Source organism: Astyanax mexicanus, chromosome 20 (assembly GCF_023375975.1).
Source record: "Astyanax mexicanus isolate ESR-SI-001 chromosome 20, AstMex3_surface, whole genome shotgun sequence".
NCBI classification, from domain to species: domain Eukaryota; kingdom Metazoa; phylum Chordata; class Actinopteri; order Characiformes; family Acestrorhamphidae; genus Astyanax; species Astyanax mexicanus.
Genome location: NC_064427.1, coordinates 25725558 through 25751444, shown reverse-complemented (window position 1 = coordinate 25751444; position 25887 = coordinate 25725558). Strand labels below are relative to the sequence as shown.

General features: G+C 35.5%; 1 protein-coding gene and 1 long non-coding RNA gene across 2 annotated transcripts in view; one reads left to right on the top strand and one right to left on the bottom strand.

Annotated features, from left to right (window-relative positions):
- Positions 1–5161: 5161 nt before the first annotated feature.
- Positions 5162–6154, bottom strand: LOC111195069 (uncharacterized). The gene is made up of 2 exons (XR_002651466.2): positions 5908–6154; positions 5162–5475 (listed from the first exon to the last, which is right to left on the bottom strand). It is a non-coding gene; the product is annotated as an uncharacterized LOC111195069 (long non-coding RNA).
- Positions 6155–10183: 4029 nt separating this feature from the next.
- Positions 10184–25887, top strand: part of snx30 (sorting nexin family member 30) — a 31789-nt gene continuing 16085 nt past the window's right edge. Inside the window, exons 1-4 of the mRNA XM_022681249.2 lie at positions 10184–10458; positions 20057–20245; positions 23933–24043; positions 24335–24493. Coding sequence (XP_022536970.2) covers positions 10333–10458; positions 20057–20245; positions 23933–24043; positions 24335–24493 — 585 coding nt within the window. The 5' untranslated portion in view covers positions 10184–10332. The remainder of the gene's footprint in view (positions 10459–20056; positions 20246–23932; positions 24044–24334; positions 24494–25887) is intronic.

The following is a 25887-nucleotide window of genomic DNA, read 5'->3' as shown; positions in this document are numbered from 1 at the left end:
AAATTGGATAAAAAAAAAAAATCTTTTTTTTTCGGCCATATCGCCCAGCTCTATTCTCTAGTTTAGAGGGTTTTTTATAAAACACAACTAAGGAAAATAGCAGGTATTAATAAAGCTATTGATTCCATACTTTTAATAAGGTAATGATTTTCTTTAACTATATAAATCTTTTAATTGTTTTGTGTATTGTATGCTTTTAATTGCTTCCTGTTTTGTATTTGTGTTCATGTACTTAAGGCTTTAATCATTTTATCTTGATATTGTTTATCTTTTGATGTTTATTAATTGCTTAACTGTATTTATCTTTATGTAGTATACTGTTAGTGTTTTAATCCATACACTTTTTGTATATATTTATTTTATTGCTTAGTTACTTGCTTTATTAATGGTTATTGTATTGGTGTTTTAGTCTTATTTTGGGCTTATATTCATTAAAAACATTTTAACGTTTGTCTTTTAGTGCTTAAATCAATTAATATTGTACTTACCTTTTACTATTTTACTATTAATCTTTCTGTACTTAATTCTGATATTTATACATTGTTTTTTATTAAATTTTCTTGCAGCTTTGTATTACATTGTTTATTAATTGTATGTCTTTATATGGGATTTTATATTTGCATTGTATATATTTTTGTTTCATTTAATGTTTATGCTCTTTGTCTTTTTCAGATTTTTACATTTTTCAGTTTGTGTATTGACCCAAGGAGGATGGGTTCCTCTCAAGGTTTCTATCTCTCTTTCTGAGAATTTTCTTTGCCGCTGTCTCCTTTGTGCTTACTCAAAAGAGGTTTGGACACTTTTTTTTTTAACTGTTCTTAATTTTTTTAATGACTGTACATTTCTTTGTCAATAAATGTTTTTTTATTGCTATCACTTGTGTCTGTTTATTTGATCACACTATCGCTAAGTTTCTTGAAATGTGTTTATGGAAAAAAAATTTTTTTTATATTTTTATTAAATGTGGATTTGATGCCCACATTCAACCACTTTTTTAACACTTCAACTAAACACTGAAAGAATCAATGAGAAATTATTGATTTATTATTAATGTAATGAACAGAGATGTTCTGAAGTTAAAAGCTGATTATCCCATGTGTCTCATATTCCCAAATATGATAAGGTGGATAAGGTCATGTCAGCTCCAAGGACAATTTCAGTTTTGTATTTCAGTGAAAGTTATTCCTTTAATTGAATTTATATAAATAATGTATCTGGTAATATACAAAGACTCTCAGTGTTGTTACACCTTTTTGTTAAACTTAAAACCAAAGTGGAGTCTGCCTACAATTGTCTGTGCAACTCTATAGAAATATCTGTGCAACTCTATCTAGAAATATCTATATACAACTTTTAAAACGATTAAAGCTTTGGGATTTACATGTGCAAAATTAAGCCCTGCATGCAGAAATATACTGATAACTTTCTGATGCTTTAAAAAATAAGAATCAAAGGAATCAAATTCCAAAAGATAAGCATTAGCATGGTCAACATACACACTAGAAAAACAGAGAAAAAAAATTACAGTTCTTACAGTCTGCTTGTCTTACCAGGTTCCATGAGACACTGCTGTAGGGTAATTTACCACAGCATGACTTAGATAAAACTCGGATGTGAGAAATCCCAGAACATGAAATGATGACCAATGAGTCAGAGCTTATAATTTAAAATATATTGAAGTTTACTGGAAAAATAGTTTCAGCATTACAGATATATATAAAAGGAACAAAAATTAATAGATATATATTAGAAAAGAGTAAAAGTACAGCAACGAGTCAACACATAGTGTAATAAAATCTTGATAGATCAACACATTCACAACCCAGAGAGAGATAGAGAGAGAGAAACTAAAGCCAGTCGAGGGACAGAGAGAACTCCTCAGACTTCATCCAAGCAGTTATACATTTATGCAAATGACATGTGATTGGACAGAACTTATCAATATGATTACGTCAGCAGAGTCCAGTTAACAGTTTGTTGTCCAGTTCCAATGACGTGATCAGCTCCAGCCTGTCTGAGCAACAAGTTCTTATCATGGTGTTGTTCAGCTCTGTGTCCTTCATGAACACAGCAGACAGTCCTTGTGTTCCAAACAATCCTTAAGTGTCCTAAAGTCTGTGAGAAGATGAAACGGAGGAAAAGAGTGGATGGAAAGATCTTCTGGCCTGTGTATGACTTTAGGCCGTGTAGAACAGGCATGCGCTGGCTATCTGAGGAGAGGTTTCCAGCACTTCACTCAGATAGCTTTTTGTCTCCTAGTTCATATGCACTGGTCCCAGAACAGCAGAACAGCAGTGAAGCTTCTCTGACACTCAGGGTCACGTTCTCCTCACAGCTCTCACTGTTGATGAAAACACTCTGACCTTCCTGATTCCTGAAAAAGTACAAACAACCTCCAAAGCCTTGTCATTGTGACAGTTAAAAAGAGAGCAATGTTCATAAGGTTATTAAGTGAATTATTAAGTGAACAGTAAAAATAATAACTGTATATGTAATGTATAAAACATTTAAGAATAAGAGTGTGAAGGTGTGGTTATCTCCAATCACACCCTTCACTGCACTATCCCTTTATTCATCCAGTAACATAAATCATACATTAATAAAACATCTGTTTTATTAGAAATACTTGTTCAAATTACAAATTAGCACCCACAACTCCACAGAGGTTGGAGGACCATAATTTAATATAATTATATCTTTAAGTTACATCATTTTGAGCATATTACTAAATTATTTTGCCTTTCAAAAAATGCCAAGTGAGCAAATCAAATCTAATACTTTTTTATGTTCCCCCTCTGCATGTGATACATAGAGATCAGTAACATCTTTCAGTAAAAATGGTCTGTAAAAACAATCTGAAATTTGAAAAGGAAAAAAATACAAGCTACAAAAAATGAATTCATGGTGATCACTTGATTATGACAGAAATGGACACCTGCTAAAACCACGTACCTATCCTTTTGGTTTGAGGTAAATCTGTCTACCACAAACCAAAATATACAATTACAGTAGAGGAATCCTGCTTTAAGATATTTGGCCTCAGATGCATCAGTAGCACTTTACAATTAATTTACATTGTTTAACCATACTTATGTTAGAATGCCTCAACTAATTATTATTATGACACTAGTTAAGATATTAATTCCTACAACACGTTAAAACTGATATCTCAATTCATCTTTACAACATTAATATTTACAACATTCTTAAGCATTACAATTTAGAAATGTTAAATAATATTTACCACTTAATTACCACTTAATGTTTATTACAGTCGTAAGTACTGTTATTTTTTACCCTGATTGTAAAGAGTTACAGATGCATCAGTAGCTGGGTAGAACAATATGAATATGACTGCTGTCTAAATAAATTAAAAAGGAATTTTTTTTACGGCAGCCTCACGCTGACACAGGGTCCCAAGCAGTAACGCGTTACTCTAATCTGACTCTTTTTTCAGTAACGAGTAATCTAACGCGTTACTATTTCCAATGCAGTAATCAGATTAAAGTTACTTATCCAAGTCACTGTGCGTTACTCTCTCTCTCTCCACCCTCACACACACTCACACACACACACACACACACCGCGTTCCCTTCCCCATACCCCTCCGCTCTCCCCCAATCACACGCGTCTCGCTTTCTCCCCTGTCTCTCTCTCTCTCGCGCTCGGCGTGTCTTTAGTTTCCGCCCATTCTCGTTTTAAATGAACACTGTCAAAATTAAATCCTTCTCAGTAGTTTATCGGTTTGGCTCCGCATTGGACAACGTCTGGGTCCGGACCCGGACCGCAGTCCGCATATATGTGATCCCTGGTCTAGACCATATACACGGTTCTGTTTTATAATACCACTCCTTGCTGCCCTGCAGAGAACAACAGGATCAATGTTCAGTTTTACAGTGTTAAATATGTGAGGTCAAGAAAGACTTTCAATATTTTATATATTTTTTATAAAAACAAGTATTTATGTTAAGTTAATTCAATAGAAATGGTCTTTTATTTTTATAAAAAAAAACTTATTTTTTCAGGAAATAGTTCAACTTTAAATGTCTAGAGATACATTGATGCTGTTAAAAATGCTTTTTTCCACTAAAGGGAGTATTGGCAAAACTGGTTATAATTTAAGTTAAGGCGGCGGGACGTGGTGTGTGCAGCTGCTTAAAGTAACTAATAAAGTAACTTGTAAAGTAACTTAGTTACTTTTAAAATCAAGTAATCCATAAAGTAACTAAGTTACTTTTTAAAGGAGTAATCAGTAATCGGATTACTTTTTCAAAGTAACTATACCATCACTGGTCAACACGTACATAACTGTGGAAATAGCTAAAATAAGAGACCACTTCAGTTTCTGGATCAGTTTCTCTGATTTTGATATTTATAGGTATATGTTTGACTAAAATGTACAGTGTTGTTTTATTCTACAAACTACGGACAACATTTCTCCCATTTATCCCAAATAAAAATATTGTCAGTTAGAGCATTTATTTGCAGAAAATGAGAAATGGCTGAAATAACAAAAAAGATGCAGAGCTTTCCGACCTTAAATAATGCAAAGAAAACAAGTTCATATACATAAAGTTTTAAGCGTTCAGAAATCAACATTTGGTGGAATAATCCTGGTTTTTAATCAGTTTTCATACATCTTGGCATGTTGTCCTCCACCAGTCTTACACACTGCTTTTGATGAGCATAAATTAAACACGATGCAATACATTGAATCGAAACCCTGTATAATGTATCGTCTTATCACCAAGATCTTGACAATACACAGCTCAATGATTTGAACATAATGATTTGTACAACACAAAAACTATTGCCTTTTTATTTTTTTTCCCAAAATTGACAATTAACATATGCATTTTGTAGTTCTCTTATACTTGCAATGATGATCATTGTAAATGAGTGCTGAATACAAAACAAACAATCCTTACCTTTCCATATACTGTTTCTCCTTAACCCACTGCTTGTATTATAGAAATACTTTGGGACAAAAAGCCACGTTTCAGGAATCAGGCAGTAGGTTTATAATTAAACACACTAAACTTTCCCATTCCAATTGTGAATTTGGCATTGCAAGCTTCACATCCGGTTTCTATCATCACTCTTAAGTAAGATACGATAAGATGAGATAAAATAAGATAAGTTAATCCTTTATTAATCCTTTACAGTGAAAATGTACAGTGTTACAGCAGCAAAGTATAAAAAACATATAAAAAAATAATAAAATAAATATTTTAAAAATGTGAATAAGTAAATTTTTCATCAATAGCACATGAAAGCTGTATTGCACATTATGAGGTACATTGGAACTAGTTATTCTTTACAATTATACAATACATATATCTTTGCTTAGGTTATATATTTACATGTGCATGAAATGTCTGCATTTGAAACATGAAGATTAAATGAAGATTTTCGAACAGATCTTAAAACTTGATCCACATCATCTCTCCTCCTCCTCTTTAGGATCTTCCAAGACTTTGAAAAAAAGAGGACAAGAAAAAGAACACAGGTTACACAATTAATAAAACCTCAAACAGTTTCTGTAGCTTCCCCAGCTCCCACAGACTGAACCCTCAGATTAGAAACCTTCATCATTCCCACAGCAGGGTCAGATGGGTAGTGGGTTAATCATTGGGTCAGTTCTTTAGCAGCTCATCTCTTCCTAATGTTCTGAGCTTCCTAACCTGCTGGCCTGTTTTCTGCACTATAGCCAGCGCCACCACATAAACCGTGTGCAGGGTTTTATTCAAATTTTTAATCTCATGTACCTTTCTGAACTGTTATAAAGGCTACTAATAATTTAAATCTAGTTTACTAGCTCTATACTGTTGTCAGTTAGCTTAGCTAACTGTTAGCTAGGCTAGTTAGCTTTTAGCTGCGACAGGTGCTGCTTTAACGTTACATTACCGCTCTTTAATGCCCTTCAGCTCGGTCAGAATTCAGAAACAAGCCTTTTAAAATGACTTAAACGCCTGCCTTATTTTTAAAGGTTTTACAAACGCTCACCAAAGTATTTTACCACTAGCAACAGGCAAACATACCTGCTACACTTAGCTAGCTAGTGGCTAGCATGCTAGACAGATAGCTACAGCAAAGATCGTATAGAGCGAGATCACCCACTCGAGAATTTCTTTTGGGTTTTTTAGACCACCAGAGGGCGCTCCCCAGCAGTCCAAAATTAATTGATTTAAATGTAATGAGTTTAAAAACCTTTGATTGTTTTCATACTGAAAATTAATTGATTTAAATGTAATGAGTTTAAAAACCTTTGATTGTTTTCATACTGAAAATTCATAAATTTTCTCAACACAGGCCAATATGTTTCAGAAAATAAATATATATTTTATTTTAGCTTTTTTAATTTTTAGTTTTTTAGAGGACTATTAAGCTTTATTAGTGTTAATATAGAGTTATACTTTCTGTGGTCATTCATATATATGTGAGAGATAGTAATATAAGCAAAAACAAAATAAACAAAACAGAAGGAAGACAAGAAAAAAGGTGTGAGGAAAAAAAGGAAATATAGAAAAAAAGACATTAAGGAACAACAACAAAGAGAGCAGAACAGCTACATAAAATGATACACAAATTAATATTTTTTTGCTTTGTATGTGGAGATAAATAGAAAGAAAATGGATAGAGAAAGAGAAGGAATAACGATCTAAAGGTATCTACCGAATCTGTGTGTATGTTTGTGTATAGAAACATTTGGGTGCAAAGACTAGAAAATCTGAGTAAAACGTCCCAACAAAGGTTTAACTTTTAATATATCTGCATTTTACTAAAATAATTGGGCTTATATGCAGCTGAAACAGGGAGCCTAGTTCATCACAAATCCATCAACATTTTAATATAACATTATAATGCTCATGGATTTAGAACAATGTTTTTTGGTGAGGTGGTAGTGCACTATAGAACTCTGCTGCGTGGCCTAAGCGTTTGGCCATTTTTCCCCTACATTACTTTTACTTTTATACTTTAAATAGTTTTGGGACCAGTATTTTTACACTTTTACTTAAGGAGTAAAAAGCTTGAGTTTATACGTCAGCTTCAACAGTAAAGTATTTTAAACCCTAGTCTCTATACTTCTACCTACAGAGTAATGAATGTTAATACTTTCGACACCTTTGGCCTCAGCTGACCAGCTTTACCAGTGAGCTCACGGTAGCAGTGATGCTAGCACTTTTACTGTCTAAAACCGTTTCCTATTGACAAGTGGACTGATAAAAGTAAGTTTTCTTTGCTTTTTAGAGAGATTCTTTACTCTACTTACTAAAATGAACGGAATATCTCGCTCGTGGAGTAAAGTTCTATTTTAAATTTGAGTTTTAGCGGTTTAGCTCCATTCAACTCCATTTATTAAGTACTCGCTCGCGGGCTCCCTCTAGCGGTTGTTTAGTCATTTTCTGATACAACGGGGCAATAGAAAGTGGACAGACTCGCCATAAAAAAAACAGCTCTTTAATTCATTCATAATAAGAGTCCCAAGCAGAGCAGTCCAAACTGTACTTTTACTATCATATACAGTACCAGTCTGGACACAAGTTTGGACACGCCTTCTCATTCACTGTTTTTTTTTTGTTTGCCTTTTTTTATTTAATTGTTCCTGTAGAGAAGTCCTACCAATACAATAGCACACTCTCAGGAGCAGATAAATATTAAATATAAAATGTATTTTCCACATTATTAATTCATATTAAAGGCATTAAAACAGTTAAGAGACACATATGGAATTATAGAGTAAACAGTAAAAAAGGTGTTTGTCCTTCACAATTCCCTCATCTAAACCTGATGAACTGAGATGGTGATTTGAAGTGATTTGGGATGAGCTGGAGCTTCACAGCATGAAGCATCAAATATTGTTCAGCACCTCCAGGAACTCCTTCAAGACGCTGCGAAAACTATTCCTGCCCTCAAAGATAAATGTGCTACTTAGAAGTGTCTAAATTGTAAAACTTTTATTATAATCTGGTTTGTTTAACACTTTTTGTTGATAAGATAAAACGAAAAAAGAAGAACACATTGGAAAAAAGAGGTGTGCATAAACTTTTGACTGGTACTGTATTTCTAACCTCAGACAAATGTTTTCTTAAAGCACTAGCAAAAAGATGGGCCAATCTTTCTTTATATTCTCTGCATTTATATTTTTTGCTTTGTGAAAAACGTCATCATACATCATTGGCTTGTGGAGGTTGTTATGGTTGCTGAACAAAACTTTGGTTATATAAATTTATGAACACCCACATTCTTTTAAAATATACAATCTGTCTTGTACAATTTTTCACTCGTTGTTTTGTTTGCTTGCTTTTCAGACTGACACATGTTCACCTAGCATTTAATTGAATATGAATATATTTGCCCTCATATACACACAACCCTTCTTGGCATAGATTTTACAAGCTGTTAAAAACATTTCTTTGAGATTTATCCATGTTCATCTTTGGTCCATGCTGATTTTTTCCCAAAGGTGTTGTGCTGGATTCATTTCTGGCGACTAAGAAGACTAAATGAAAGCACTGAAGAATGCTGCACTCAGTGTTATGTTCATGAAATCAGTTTAACTTGACTTATGCTTTGTGGAATGGTGTATTCATGCTGAAAATAATAGCCATTAGAAAGTGGGTAAAGTGGGGCACTGAAGAGATGCACAAGCTTTGGCATTCAGGCCATGATTGTTTAGTATTAACAGGCCTAAAGTGTGCCATGAAAACATTTCCTACCCCATTACACCCCCTCCAGCAGCCCCAGTGCACTTAGAATGCATCCCAGAATGCACAACATGTTGAAGTTTGTGGTGGATGTTGTACAAAAGCTGTAGACAACACCGGGGTTTTCTGTCAGGAAGAAAAAAATAAAACTTTAAAAATTAAAATTATTGTCACTAAAGCATTGTGATTAATACTGTAAGACTTGCCAGATCATGTTTGAAGCTGCCTGGCCATATTGTTATTTTTCCCGCAGAAAGTACACGGCTGCCCATTTTCACAGTTTGGCTCTGTCAAACATTTTGCACATTATTTATTATTTTTTAAATTAAAGATTTTACCAAAAGTTTACCACAACTGGGTGAATAAATTCATCAGTGTTTTATTGTGAATCCAACCAAAATATGCCCTCATTTTATTAGTGATGCACTGACATAGGAATTGTGGACAGTCGCCAATCACATGTATGTATCTGTGAATGTTATCGCAAATATTCACATTTATATATACAGAGAGACTAGACACACTGCTATAACTTTATAATTTTTAAACAAATAAAAATAACCTAGCTTAAATCAATGGATTTTAAAGTAGAACTGATACTGATTTAATGACACAAATAGATTAATTCGGCATTGGTGCCTTCCAGTAGAAACGTCCTTCTTGGAATTTAAAAATTCTGTCATTGATTCAAATGGAACATGGCATGACTAGCAATTTTCTATAAATGAGTGTAATGCGAATCAATCATACATCCCAGGCAGAATTTTTGAATGAATTTTTACTAAAAAAAAAAACAAAATCTGAAGTTTTCCTGGAATTCTGATTGTAAAGGGCAGAAGTGGAAAAACTAGATGCATAGATGATGATAAGAAAAATAGATGACAGGCCATTTCTTTTCTGCATCTGCATTTCAGGGTCAGTGTAACATTAATGAGTTTTCTTACTATTTTCTGACAGTTTTGAGACTTAATTCAAAATAAAAAAATATATATATTTTAAAACTTAATCTCACCCCTAGAGATCTGAATTTCAGATAAAAAAATCTTTGCTTGATTTTCTGATTTTACTATTTTTGCATTTTGTAACAACAACAGGTTGGATAACATAATAAGAAGAAACGTGAAAATTGTGTAAAATTAGTAAAAAACTATGTCTTAGTTAGTTTAGGTATGGAAGGATCAGAAAATTATAGTGACCAGATTCATCAGATTTTGTTACAAGATACAAAAATGGAATGAATGAAAAACTTGAGAATTGCAATCCTAAATTCTTCTTTATTTGTAACAAATTGACAAAATTACGTACTGAAGTTTTACAATGATATTTTTTATTTTCTGATAATTTGGTCTTGAATCTGGTCCGAATATGATGGAAATGGTGAATATCACGGTGTTTATGGTCAGAGCTCTGCTATAATAAACCTCCGTCACGCTGGCTGGTGTGTTTTTTCTTCGCCGCTATTTCCCGTGGAGGCTTGTTGTGTTTCCGGACCTGCGTTTTGGGAGTCAGCTGACAGATGTGCGCTGCTTTCCGCGCCGCTGCGAGCGTTCCAGCAGCCCGGGGAGAAGACCGAGGGATTTAGGGATCCTCCAGCGCTCTCCCGCGACCCCCCGTCTCTCCGAATATGAGTGCTGGCACCCCCAAATCGCTGCCCTCGTCGGGGCAGAAGCCCATCCAGGAGATGTGCCATCCTCTGTCTGCGGAGGAGCCCGTCCTCCCGTCCAGCCCTGATGGAGGGAGCAACACTAAGGTAAACGGCTCCACAGAACAGTAAACGTTAGCTACACTCCGCATGGGGAGATTTACAGCTTTTATAGCCGTATTTAGTTTTTTAGTTCGATAAATAACGACGTGTCGTTGAATTAGCGCGGGTTAAAGCCACAGAATCAACGAAAACCTTCCCATTCATATCCCTTGTCCAAAACAGAAGCTGACTGCTTTCGAATTTTCCAGTCCACCTTAAATAGCCCTGCACTGCATTTAGGCGACTACAGGCGGCTGAGTGTAACTCCGTCACCATTTAAGGTGGAACGGAAAATTCGAAAACGAAGCTGGAAAATAGCTAAAAAGCTAAATATTAAGCAATGCTACTTTCTTTGCTCATATTTCGGACTACAGTCGTGTTAATTGTGATGTTTCCCCCCCTTTTCTCTCACATATTTTTCATAAGGAGAATTTGGGAACACTGGGTAGCCGGCTAACTACAGCTCTGCAAAAAAATAAGAGACCACTACAGTTTCGAAATCAGTTTCTCTGATTTTACTATTTATATGTATGTTTCAGTAAACTGAACATTGTTGTTTTATTCTTTAAACTACAGACAAAATTTCTCCAAAATTCCAAATAAAAATATCGTCATTTAGAGCATTTATTTGCAGAAAGTGAGAAACTGTTACAATAACAAAAAGATGTAGAGCTTACAGACCTTAAATAACGCAAAGAGAACAAGTCCATATTCATATACTTTTAAGAGTTCTGAAATAAATATTCGGTTGGAATAACCCTGTTTATTAATCACAGTTGTCATGCATCTTGGCATGTTCTCCTCCACCAGTCTTACACACTGCTTTTGGATAACTTTATGCCACTCCTGGTGCACAATTTTTTGCAGTTCAGCTTGGTTTGATGGCTTGTGATTATCCATCTTCTTCTTGATTATATTCCAGAGGTTTCAATTTGGTAAAATCAAAGAAACTCATCATTTTAAGTGGTATCTTGATTTTTCTCCAGAGCTGTATATTATCCCAATGTTTACAAATGAGAAACTGAGTTATTTGTTATTAATATGCAGGTCTGCTTTCTTGCGATGTTTGCTTACAAGTTAACCTACCATGCTGCCTAAATGGACATAAATGGACATAACTTCACTGCTAATAAGTGAAGCTTAACTGATGTCAAGTGAAATAAAGGGCTGTGTATTGTAAGAACTTGGTGATATGTTTTACCAATGGACTTACAGTGCAATATATCAAAATATATTGAGATACTGTAAGCTAGTCAATGTATTGCGAGAGAAAATTAGTATAGTATAATAAAAGTTACATTTTTAATAAAATCTAAATAAAAGAAAAGTTTGGATGCATTAAATGAGACTTTGGTAAAATTGTTTGCAAGTAAAAGTCATATTTTAAAAACCCAAGTCTCCTCACACATCCAACGATTCATAACAGTTCATTATTTGCCCTCATTGCTTAATTTATTAGGCCAAGTTTCAATGTGATGAAAGGTAAAATGACAGATAAAAAAAACACGGAAAACAAAACTAGACAAAACACAAAATTACTCTTTGGCCAAAGTGGACTGATTTCATGGTCATATCCCTCTCACAATAGCACTGTGTTCAGCTGCTCATCACATAATCAGTTGCTTTTGGAGACCATTGTTGATTGTGTGTGGTTTGTCACAAAGACGATAGAAGATACATTCATCAACATCCTTGTGTGTGCACCTCGTCTATCTGCTGTTGAGCTGTTGTGGGTATCCTACATTATCTTGAATAAATAGGTTTGTGTATCATGTAGATAAAGATGGGCAGTCCCTCAGCTGAGTTGACATGATGAGCCTTAAGAGAATTGACAATGATTCAAAGATAGGCTAATGGTTTATTGTGAGGGTTTTATTATAGTGGGTGACATTAGGGCATGCCTCATTATGCTCTCATTTTAAGATTTAGATTTTTTTATTTATTTAAATTTAAAATTTCTCACACTTTTTGTTAGAGTAAGGGAATTCTGTACCATTCACTTGTTAGTTTACAACTGAAACTATGGACATTTTCACACCTGTAGTTTGTTTCTCTAGTCTGAATCAGTTAATGAGTTTGTTTACTTGGAGCGTTTTCCACCTTGGTTTGGTTTGGTTTGTTTTCACACAGTCACTAACCTAAACGCACCAAAATACGCCCATACAAACCGTGCTGTGATTGGTCAGATCTGTCTGGGGCAAGAACAAGGAAGTAAATATAGCAAGAAGATCTTGTGTTCCAGACTACTTTGTATATTTGTGCAAAAAAAGCTGCTTTAATGTGAACAAAAAGTTTTTGGGAATGTGGGTTTAATTATTCTGGTTAAACTGCACCTGAACAGCTTAGCTTAAATATAGTACATTTGGGTATATTTAATAGTCTGATTGAGATTGGATTATGTTATTGCACCAAGGATTCAAACTAACGAGAGTTCGTACTAATTGGACCAAATAGTGCTGGTGTGAAAACGTGAAAACATTTGCATATCTACCTATTTATCCTTCTCTAATTTTGTTCCACTCCTTAATGCTGAGGGATTAATAAGGAAGGTTATAAGGAATGTTTTGGCCTTGAGCTCTTTTAAAATAGCCAATCAGAATGGAAGCTGATTGCATATATTAAAGATGCAGTAATAAAAACGGCCCTTTTAATACCAATAGATGCAAATGAAAGATTGAAAACGTCAGCTAAAAAAATAAATTGAAGTAAAATACAGAGTAAACGGCAGGGCAGTGATGCAGTCATTCTAATATTATGTATATTTCATAGCTCCACCAGTAGCTGATGGCTTAGAGATTAACCCAAGCCACAGATGTTCTACAGAATGCCACATGCTGTACAACGTAAACCTCCAAATGAACCATAAAGCTGAAATCAAATGGCCAGGCCAAATGTTATTTTTTTTTCTTCAGTTCTTTTTATCATCTGTCAAAAAGATGTTTGCCTGTGGTTTCCTGAATCTAAACCCATCAAGAATACTGAATTTAGGTTCCAATCACTTCCATGGCCACCTAGGCCTGCCTATAATCATTAGTGAAAGAATGGCTCTCAGGAGCTCAGTGAATTCTAGTGTGGTACCGTGATAGGATGCAGTACTTGAGCAACAAGTCAATCGCTACAGACCTCTAAAGTTCATGTGGACGTTAGTGTAGATCAAGAACAGTAGAGTGCAGATAGAGAGCTTCATGAAATGGGTTTTTTTTATGGCCGAATAGCTCCATCCAAGCCTTACTTAACCAAACACTAAACAAGCAAGTGGATACTTTTGGCAGTAAAGCGTTCTTGCCAATACGCAACCCTTAGATTTCAATCCTTCTTACTAAGTGATTACATTTCAGTTCTCTCATTCCTGCACTGTTTTGTGGAACTTGTTTCATGGCTCTTGTATGTGGCATACAGTCAGGAAAATGCTGTCACAGTTTCCTCAGTACCGGATCTGAAAGCAGGATCTTGGCCACACTAATACTTTTTGGTGAAATTTGTCACATCTTCACTGTGTTTTTAACCTCTGTTTCAACACACACACACACACACACACACACACAAAAAAAAACCTCAGCAGGTTTCAGTTCGGCTGCAGAGAGATGGCTTGACAGCACGGCAGGATGATATGTTAATTAAAAATTGAAGACAGGCCAATTAGTGATCAGGGATAAAATACTACTTCATTCAAGACCTACGCGTGTCAGAGACACCAAGACTATTAGAGATCCTTTAGAGATCATTACAGGGATTAAGTTACTTAAGTGCCATGATTTTAATTCTCTGCAATTCGTGTCTGTAATATAGTCAGTAATTAGAGGTGACACTGGGCTGACTGTGGGTCATGGGAGAACCTTAGCCACATGTAGCCTAAAGTTTTGATGTTATAAACAATAAGTAGTTTGTGTAGGAAGTGTTATACTACACTCTTAATTTAAGTGTCCTTCAATGGGTTAAGAAAACCCTCTGAAGCAAAAAGATTTCCTTATTACTGGTTTTGTTTTTAACACGGGTCTCAAATTTAACTGCTTAAAGCAACTTATCTGTCACCAATCTTAATAAACTGCATTCTCAACCTGCTGTTTTAATGCTGTTTTAAAACAGTCTTCTGTTCTAACATGCAGTAGATCATGTTCCAATTTCATGTCCTAACAGCCCCCACTGCTGTAAAAAGAAAAACATGTGATCTAAGCATTTCATTCCTCTGACTAGATACAACCTGAGCTGGCCAAGATCACTATACAAGTGTAATCCTTACAATTTCTTACATGTTTTAGACTGCACTGGATGGGGTGGGGTGGGGTTACATGAATGTCCACCGAAAACATACTACCACATGTGTAAAGTATTACCAGAATGTTTAAATAAAGTATTAAACAAAAAAAAATAGATTATGTAGATTGTATTGATTATATGCGCAAGACTGTCCTGAATGTCAGTTTTGAATCATTTTTGAATGAATTATCTAGCCATAATATTTTCAGTTGCTAAGAACAGTCTCTAATAAGGGAGAAGGAAATACTTGTAATTTTCAGTGGAGATTAATGTAAAGAATATATGTCATGATATGCTTTAAGAAGCCAGCTAACCACTTATTGTCGAACTGCTGCCGTTGCAGTTTCACTAGACAGTTAAACACGCTTTGAGGAGAACACTAATGCCACGTGTGGTACGTCAGCTTAAAGAAACCCATGTTGGCTGACGTTACGTTGATTGATGTAAGAGAGGGAAGACAGTGATACTACCTAGACACAGTAATTCCGTAATTATACTGTCTCTCTTAAACACCACAGAAACAAACCCCTTTAACATTGCCTTGCAGGAATAATATATTTTGACCAAAGTGAATTGAACCTTTTCAGAAGTACAGTATAAATTAAGCTGTTTTGTCCCCACACTTTGAAACTTAATAAGTAATAAGCCGACCTACAGTATGTAGAGCGATTGTCTGGAAAAATTACCATGAAATTATGCTAATGATTTATGGTTCCGATGGAGTTCTTGTGTAAGAAAGCAAACTAGTGATGATCAACATTTTCCTTGAACTAGCCAAGTTATAAACCAGGCGTGTCCAAACTACAGCCCGCGGGCCATTTGCGGCCCGTTTCCTTTTTTGGAGCGGTCCGCGAGGTATTTTAGAAATAGAATAAAAGTTGGCCCGCTGTTAAGCAGGTTTTTGTAATGTGAGATTCAAAGTTTGAAGGCTAGGTGTCAGAAATGGGTCAAAGAGTCTAAAAGCGGAGAGAGTGCGCAGTTCTAGCGCAGAAAAACGGGCCAAAGAGTCTAAAAGCAGAGAGAGTGCGCATTTCTAGTGCAAAAAAACGGGCCAAAGAATCTAAAAGCGGAGAGGGTGCGTGTTTCTAGCGCAAAAAAAAAAACGGCTAAAGAGTCTAAAAGCGGAGACAGTGCTCATTTCTAGTGCAGAAAACGGGCCAAAGAGTCTAAAAGCGGAGAGGGTGCTCATTTCTAGCGCAGAAAACGGGCCAAAGAGTCTAAAAGCGGAGAGGGTGCTCATTTCTAGCGCAGAAAACGGGCCAAAGAGTCTGAAAGCAGAGAGAGTGCTCAGTTTTAGCAGAAAAAGGGCAAATGAGTCTAAAAGTTTCCGTAATTAAGGAGTTTAATATTAAGAGACATCATGAAATCAGTTTGAAAAATCTTAGTTTACACAACACTGTCAAAGATAGATAAAGATAGTAAGTCAAGTAAAATGGTGTGTAAACGAAAGTAATCCAAAAAATGTATTATTTAAAGTGGTATATTTCATTATTTGTTTTATTACAGAGTCTTTGGCCCGTGACTTCAAATATATATCCTTCTGGCACCCAACAAAAAAAGTTTGGACACCCCTGTTATAAACTGTAGAGTAGATACAGTAACAAAGTAGTTAGCTATGTGGTGTATAGCCAGTTTTTTTCTCTCTTGTTCTCGTATACTCTTAGCCACGTATTCCTGTGTGGCACGAAACCGTTTTCAGCTTGGCTATTGCACAATTTCTGTAGGGGCAAGTCATACATCCTCTACATATTTTTAGTTGAGTAAAGCAGTCTGCAGCTTTAAAATGCATAAAGCAGTTTTTCTGTCAGTTTGTTTGTTTGTTTGTTTTTGGTATTGGCTTGGTGTATGTAGGGGATGTACTCTTAGTCTGCAGATGTGAAAAAGCTGAGACACTAATTGATAAATTGCCAGCCACAACACTGGCTGCTGGGAGAAGACTTGGCAAAACAGGAGAAACTTCAGAGCCCCCAGTGTAGCCTTGTTATACTACTGTGTCCTTCATCCCTCACTATGAGACACACACTTCTTCACCAAACACCTGCAAAACACACACACAGACGAACCCACTCACACACACACTGTCCTGCTGTTATCCAGGAATGTGAAGAATTTGATTCTGTCCAGGGACTCCCATTCGTCTCAAAGAGTTTCTTTCAAACAAGAAACTCCCATGTTTTCTTGACATATTATGGGTACTAACCCCCATAAATCACATAAACTTACTTATAATACATCTCTGCAATGTTTTGGATCTCTTTCAGAAGGTGATCTACCTGCTGACAGAAGTTTAGCTTCTGCAAGTTGCGTTAAAGTTATATGGATAAGAAACTGAAGCCAAACAAAATAAGAAACATTTGGGCAAAGGCTAAATAAGGTTATAATTTATTTTACATTTTTTCACCACTGAATAAATTACATAACCTAAATGTATTTTAAACTTGCTGTTCAATGAAGAATTAAATATGCAATTAAAATGTAATAATATTTCCTTAACACTGAACTTTTTTCAGACATACAGCTCTGGGAAAAAAATAAGCGACCACTTAAAAATTGAAAACCTCTGGAATATAATGCAGAGGAAGACGGATAATCACGCCATCAAACCAAGCTGAACTACTTGAATTTTTGCACCAGGAGTGGCATAAAGTTATCCAAAAGCAGTGTGTAAGACTGGTGGAGGGGAACATGCTAAGATTGAAAACCTGAGTTATTCCACCAAATATTGATTTCTGAACTCTTAAAACTTTATAATCTGAGTTTTTTTTTCTTTGTGTTATTTGAGGTCTGAAATCTGAAATGAGATCTTATTTGTTATTTTAGCCATTTCCATTTTCTGCAAATTAATACTCTAAATGACTGTAAATGTAGTTTATAGAATAAAAAACAATGTTTATTTTACTCAAATATATACCTATAAATAGCAAAATCAGATAAACTAATTCAGAAACTTTTTTTTTTCAGAGCTGTATGTTGTTCAATATAAATTATTGTAAAATTATTTTATAACAGCCAAATAATTTTGTTTGCTAAATGCTTAGAACATTCCTTACTTATAGCCCCACTAGGTAGGATTTTCTTGATTTTTTATATTTTTAAAGAAGTAAAATTACAGCTTGAAACGCACTGTATTGAGGTGTAATAGGAGGAATAGTGGTGCTCTCGTGTCTGTGCCGGGTCCTCTGAGCTCAAACCAGACTCTGTAAGTTTTTCGAGGCGGCCGCGACCAACGCTCGCGAGAACTGCGACCTGCTTTCCGACCTTTAGCTCTAACAGCTCTACAAGCACTACTGTTTCATTCTTTACAAACTAACATACAGACACTCTGGAAGCTGGAAGAAGACTGAATATGTCTGTGAAAGCCAGAAAACGAGAAAGAGAAACTAATCCACATGAAACATTTATTACACTCTACAACTGTAGGGGAAGCCCACGAGCACATTCTCTATCCTACCTAGTGGAGCTTTAGTGCATATTTACTTTTTATGGTTTTATTTTTGATGTTCTGATGTACAATTTTTTTTATCCAGTGTTCATTTCTGGAGGACCAGGAATTGGTACTTTATCTTCCATGCTTAAAAACATCTTTTACACTTGACCAAACGAATCGTACACACAGCAATCAAACCCAGGTCCAGAAAAAAAAACTAGTGTCAAAACTACCTCAGAGGAGACACTAGAAAATGTGGTCTTGGGACTAATCCCAAATAAACTCTGTAGTGGTTTGTTTGTAGTGAAAACTTATACAAAAACCAGTTATCAGGTTTTTACTCCACATAAAAACAAACCAGACAATAGATCCACTCCCATGCTTCACAGTTGGCAAGGTCTTCTTTTAATGAACTTGAAGTTGGTCATTACAGTTTCGTTTCTTTAGCAGAACCATTGCTGACTGTGTTTAATTTAATTTCATCAGGCCACAGAACTTGTTTTCAAAATTCATCTGACTTGTCCGATGTTTTTCAGCGTACTCAAACTCTGAGCTTCGTGACAAGGTCACTTGCGTGCATATCATGCAGCTCTAGCCTGCGGTGCACTGTGGTGCTCCAGGATCCAGTGCTAATGACAAGGTGACGCTGTCCCCTATTTACAGTGGTGGACCCAACCCAGGCTGACTTTTAGTGTCTTACTGTCTCATCTCACACAGTCTGTGGGTATAGACTGTGACTGTTTGTATCATATCACGATTCACTTGAGCTGCTGGAGGCTCAGGAGTCTCTCATTCTCTCAAGTCACCTTCTAGCTCTGTCAACAAAGAGGTCATAGTGAATCACAATGATTCACAGAGTGTGTTGCAAAGAGGTGGATATGCTGAGCAAACTGATTCAGTTTGGTTCTGTTGAGTCTACGTAAGTCAAATATGATTCATTAATACAATAATGTTGTTCGGTTTAATTAGTTATGGCAAGAATTGTGCTGACATGATATGTTGTGTTTGTAACCAATCATGTTCAGTTGAGCTTAATCATCTAGCCATTTTTTTTATTTAAATGCGTCCCTTTTTACGTAGTTGCACACAATCATACTCTGCAGGAGTGGGCGATATGGCCCTAAAGTATTTTTGGCGATATGAAGAATCAATATTACAATTAGGGGTTTGCCATATCTTAACATACAAATAATATCGCCAACATTTTTAAATATTGCGAATGATATGATATATACCCTAAACTTTTGTGCCATATCATCCACCCCTAATTATCACATCAGGATACTACTTTTTTGTGGTTTTTAGCAAAAGAAAATTCACACTGTTCTCATTTCCCCATAAAATATCTGATTGAGACAGATTATATCTGTCCAGTATAATTTATTTTACTTTAATCCTGGATATATGGAGATATTTGGAGTGCATTATTATTAGTATCATGACATTTTGGATCATTGACTTCTGTTACAAATTTGATACAATTCTTGTATTTTTTTAATATCTCAGTTAGGGGTGTGCTATATCATATATGCAGTAATAAAATGTAATTTTCATTTTGTTGCAATAGTTTGTTCTTGAAATAATTTTTAAATTCAGTGTTTGGAAATATCGCCAAGAGAATAGGTATCACGAAAATAGCATGAAATATTGTGATGATATTTTAGGGCCATTTCGCCCACTCCTACTTAAAATATTTTATTCATTTTAAGAATGTACTATTGAAACAAAGTGCATATTTTTGTATAAAATGTTAGTTTCAAACATTCGTGAAAAACAAAGAAAATCTGTTGTCTCCATTTTTTTAAAACAATAACTTACCCTGACTCTGATTTTGTATTAAATAATAAAAAAAGTAACTTAAAAAAATATTTTTTTATGTAATGTGCCACATAGTAAAGCTATCCTGTTCTCCCATCTTAGGACCTGAGCCTCCCAAATGGTAACACAGTGGATACGTCAAGCCCCGCCTCTTCCTCCTCCCTGCTAAATCGGTTGCAGCTGGACGATGACCTCGACGGAGAGACGCGTGACCTCTTTGTGACCGTGGACGATCCAAAGAAACACGTGTCCACCATGGAGACATACATCACTTACAGAGTGTCCACCAAGGTCAGCAATGAGAGAGGGTTTATTAAAAATCTGGTTATCTTGTATTATATTAAACATTTTGAGTTTATGTTGAAGTGAACTGAAATCAAAAGCTAGGTCTTTAATCATTAGCCTTTTTTCCTCACTTCTAAGGGTTGCTATACCATATAATATCACAAAACCATACTGTATCACAGTAATATAGTACGTTTTTTTTTTTTTTAAGGGTATTATAGCAAACCATTAAACACCTCAGATTGTTGCTTCTGAAACGATACCTTTCTCTGGGTTAGGATGTTCTGGTGTTGGTTTATCCTCTATAAAATGGTGAGGGCAGACTATGTGATGTATTTGGTTAAATGTGTCACCTCTTCTGTGGAAGGTGGTGGATAAAAGTTTAAATAAAACTCTTTTAAATAGAAAACTTTTAATTATTGTGACATCTTATAACTAACTGATTATATATTATATTATATTATTTTACTACTCATTATGTGTTTTAATTATCACTGTGGGTGTTGTGTATATCAATTGCCCTTTTTTACACAGGAAGTTCCAATATAAAGTAAACAAATGTGTCAGAATTAAGTTGATAAAGACATACTATAATATAAAAATATTAAATCTGAGTAAAAGAAAATTTTTATTTTTATCCAATCAGATCAGTGGGAACTAACGACAGAGACAACACTGTCATTAACTCTTGTGGTCAGGGTTTAAACACAACACTAAGGCCCAATCCCATTTCATCCTTTTGCCTTGCCACTTAGTTTTGTGGGTTTACACCTATAGGTAGGGTGTCCTGTCTCGATTCTTTGTTAGGTTGGAAGGGTAGATTAGGACTATTTGGCCCTTCAAACTAAGATGTTTCAGAGACGTACCTACAACAGAGGGCTATGAGAATCACTGGCAAGAGAATCAGCTGCACCAGTGACCAAAGAATCCTGCAAATGTGAGTATTTTTCTTGTTAAAAATTATGATCACCACTAGCTTACTGTAGATTAATCTGTAGCTCCAATGTTTTATGGACATGTTCTTCATAACAACCATTGAAAATATCACTAGTAGTTCTTCTCAGTAGCTAGGTAGCTAACTAACTTTTCAATTCCACCTTAAATGCTGCAACAGGGGGCAGAGGCTGCAGCATTTAAGGTGGAAAAGTAAAGTAAAGTAAAGAAAAAGCAAATTTTAGCTCCACATCAAAAAGAAATTAAGGAATATACAATAATAATTAATTGATACATTATCAATCTTTCCCTTTCTGAAGACATACGATAAAGTCCTGAAGTTAACTAGTTAACCAGCAGGTAGGTTGCTGAACTTAAGCGCTCCACTTCTATATATTTGTATTGGGTAAATATTTCATGCCTTCCTCTTGTAACTTTGCTCCAAAGGTAAGGGCTACACTTAAAAACAAGGGGTAAGGGTAATAAAGAGAAATGGGATTGACCCTAAATGATCCACTTCTGACACCAATCTTTACATATAAACTAATAATGAAAATCGATACTGTGTAAAAAAATACATACAATAAAAACAAATAATCGCAATTTTTTTTCTTACGCCCCTTGTGGCTTATTGTTTATCCTGCTCCTAGTCCATGAGAAGTTTAGCTCTTTAGACTGGTCTGTGTTTAATGAAATGGCAGATATCCGGTGTCTGACAGACAGGGTCGTTTCCAGGGCTGAGGAGGAGACTGTGAACACAGTTTAGCAGTATCACAGCAACACATGATGTATCACAGCAATCAGGTAGACTGATAAGATGCACTCTGGTAATGGTGTCTCAGTTAAAACCATCTTAAACACACACAAACACAAGCTAATGAAAGCTGAGCTGAGACATTAAGCTGGAGTCCACAGTCAGTAATGAGAGAATTTAGCTCCTAGAAGCTCTGGCACTTTTTATTCACTAGTGTGTAAAAAGTCCAGCATTAAGGTTCCTTGCATGGAGTTCTAAGTGGTTTTGGTGGGCTATTGGTCTGATTAGCAGTGTGTTTACCTTCCGCTGGTGACTGTTTGCTGACCAGCTGTCCTAAGCAGCAGCATTAGTGGAATTTTTTGCGGTGGTTAATGGATAACTGGCCTATTTCCTCTCAGGCTGAAATGTTTCACAGAAAGTCCAGCTTTTAACTACAAAATGTACAAAATATGTAGAACATCTTTAAGGGTGATTTAACTTAATGTGAAATAGGGGTGGGCGATATGGCCCTAAAATAATATCACGATATTTCATGGTATTATCGCGATAGCGATACTCTTGACGATATGACGAAATATTGAATTTAAAGAATGATTTCAAGAATGCACTACTGCACCAAAATGAGTATTAAATTTGCTTATTGCATATGATATGATATGGTACACCCCTAACTGAAATATAAAAAAAAATAAAGTAATTTATCAGATTTGTAACAGAAGTCAATGATCCAGAATGTTATGGCACTAATAATGCGCTCTACATAGCTCCATATATCCAGTATTAAATAAAAAAATTAATGATACTGGACAGATATTATCTCTCTCTAGTAGATATATAATGGGAAATGAGAACAGTGTGAATTTTTCTTTTGCTAAAAACAGCACCCTGATATGATAATTAGGGGTGGGTGATATGGCACGATATTTCAGGGTATAATATCGTTCACGATATTAAAAAAAAATTGGCGATATTATCGTGTATGATATGATATGGCACACCCCTAATGTGAACACAATGCATTTCCTGTCACACATTTTAATCCTGGCCTAACTCATACTGTACTGTTCAGCAAAAAAATAATAAACATTGAAATGTTCAGAAAGAGTTATAGATCAGCCATAACATTAGCACCACTTTCCTAATTCAGCCATAACAATCTGATTCAGCAATTTTCCTGTACTCTTGCTGCGTGATAAGTCTGCAGTAGTACTTATGTAAATAGTAATCTGTGTGTGTATGGGGGGTTGATGCCGCAGTTGGTCAGGTCTAGATTCAGCAACAGTATGTGCTGACTACCTGAATATTCTGAATATAGACCAGGTTATTCAATGTCAGGATTCATGGGGCTGGAATTGTGAAAGAGTGGTTCAGGGAGCATAAGATCCTCATTTTCACAAATGGATTGTTCACCACAGAGTCCAGACCTTAACCCCATTGAGAATATTTGGGATGTGAGCAGCGGTCAGACTCTACCATCATCAATGCTGTATTTTAGCGAATGTTAGGCTAGCCGCGAACCGTTCACCTCACAGCTTGATTTATGGCAGAATGTCAGTGTCTTTCCTATCATAACAACGGGAAACGTACTCCTTGCATGGCTTGTAATGTGCAAAATTGCATTTACTCATTTACTTAATTAATAATGGGTGTGTTTTTGGTAAAACGTACAATAAACCGATCAGAGCCAGGTGTATTGCTATTTCAATGTTGCAGCTACTAGTGGACGTGTCCAACGCTTCTCAGCTTAGGAAACTGACACGCTTATTCAAGAGAAATATCCTCGAGTACATTATTTCTTAGTTCCTTGTCCCTTTTATGGATTCACCATGTTGTTGGATTTATTTTGGTGTCTTCATATGTCTGGGTAGTATATATGTAGCAATATTTTATATGTAGCAATATCTTTGCAGTACTAATATTCTGCCTATATTGTACAGCCACAAGATTTGTGTTCTGAATTGTTGAAGGGTTGCTAACACTGAATATTTTCATTATCTGATCTACAGACCACCAGAACAGAGTTCGACCTGCCAGAATACTCAGTGAGGCGGCGCTACCAGGACTTTGACTGGCTAAGAAACAAGCTAGAAGACAGCCAGCCAACTCATCTCATTCCAGTAGGTAGATCCTCTGACATGTGTGCCCTGGATTCAACCGAGTGCTCATAAACCTACAGCACAGCACAGGAGTAACTGTGGAGTGTTTCTGGCCTCTGGCTGCATTCATCTGGTATTGAAAAGAATAATGATCAAGCTTCAAGCTCAGATAGCAAATATCATTCTTCTGTTTCATGTTTATTAACTTGGAAATCTGCAGTCTAGGAGTAAAAATGATTTATTTTCCCTCTGTGTGTGTGTGTGTGTGTGTGCGTGCCTGTGTGTGTGTGTGTTTTCCTGTTGTCTTCAAAGCCCTTACCCGAGAAGTTTGTGATGAAGGGGGTGGTGGATCGCTTTTCAGAGGAGTTTGTTGAGACGAGAAGGAAAGCACTGGATAAGTTTCTCAAACGGGTCGCGGACCACCCGGTCCTTTCGTTCAATGACCACTTCAACGCCTTCCTATCAGCCAAGGTTCGTACTTGTGAGGCTGTTAAGCCACCTTGATTCTGGAAAAATTTACTATAGAGTACCAGTCGAAAGTGTGGAAACACCCTCTCGTTCAATGTTTTTCTTTATTTCTTTATTTAATTCATTTTCTACGTTGTAGATAAATAGATACATTACAGAAAATACATTGCAATACATACATTAAGGTACACATGTGTAATTAAATAGTAAACAGTAAAAAAAGTGTTAGTCCTCCACAATCCCCTGACCTAAACCATGATAAACTGAGATGGTGATTTTTATGTGATTTGGGATAACCTGGAGCTTTACAGTGTGAAGGGAAAGCAGTAACTATTGTTCAGCACCCCCAGGAACTCCTTCAAGACGCTGAAAAAACTATTCCAGGTTACTCTCCCTCATGAAGACACAGATATTGAAAAAAAACAAGATCTGTTCTCAAAGCTAAATGTGTTCAATATTACATTTATAAAGTAAAAAAAATAATAATAAAAAGAAAAAACACATTGAATGAGAGTGTGTGTCCAAACTTTAGATTGGTACTGTGTGTGTCCACAGATTTTTGGGCAACCCAAAGTGCTACTATTCATCCACTTGAAATTGCACTGATTGCTGGCACAGAGGTGCAAATGCACACACAGGTTGTATAGTCGCTGTAGAGTAGAAATATTGCGCTAGAAAATTGTAAAAACAAAGTTAGTTAAGGTCTCCTTAATCTAGTTTAAGTACCTTAAATTTCTCATTTGTGTATTGTTGTCAGAACTGCATAAGAATATTCAACTTATGTTTCTTTGTTTAAAGCAGTTTAATTTACTCAAAGTGTGTTATTCTATTTGAAGACTTTTTTTTGCTTGTTTTACACCTTATTTTGTCATAAAAAACGTACTTAAGTGACTTACTATATAAAGCAAAATGAGTAATATCAGATATTTAGACTACATTTAAGAGAATTTCACCTGCTATTGCAATAATATCTCCAAATATATAAAAAAAAACCCTCCACATTATGATAATAGTTATATTCTTTAAGACAGTCTATGTTTTATATGTTTAGCTATTTACTGTATTTAGTTTTAATTGTTTGTTTGCAGTTTATATGCGTTAAATATGCTGCACTTTAGTTTTGGGGTAGATTTTTGTTGTTTTATTTTTGTTTATTTTGTTGCACTATTATATACACCTTGTATGACAACTTAATGCTTAATCAGACCCAAAATGTGGTTCATTTTTAATGTTGTTAATTTTTCAGCCTGTTAAATTTGTAAAACGAACTGAAATTACGCTCTGAAAACTGTAGAAGAAAATGTCTCATTCGTTTAGAGGGTTTGCTCGCTTATTTTAACTAAGAACAACAACACATTTGTCATTTGACATGATAATGCAGTTTTTCAGTTAAAGCC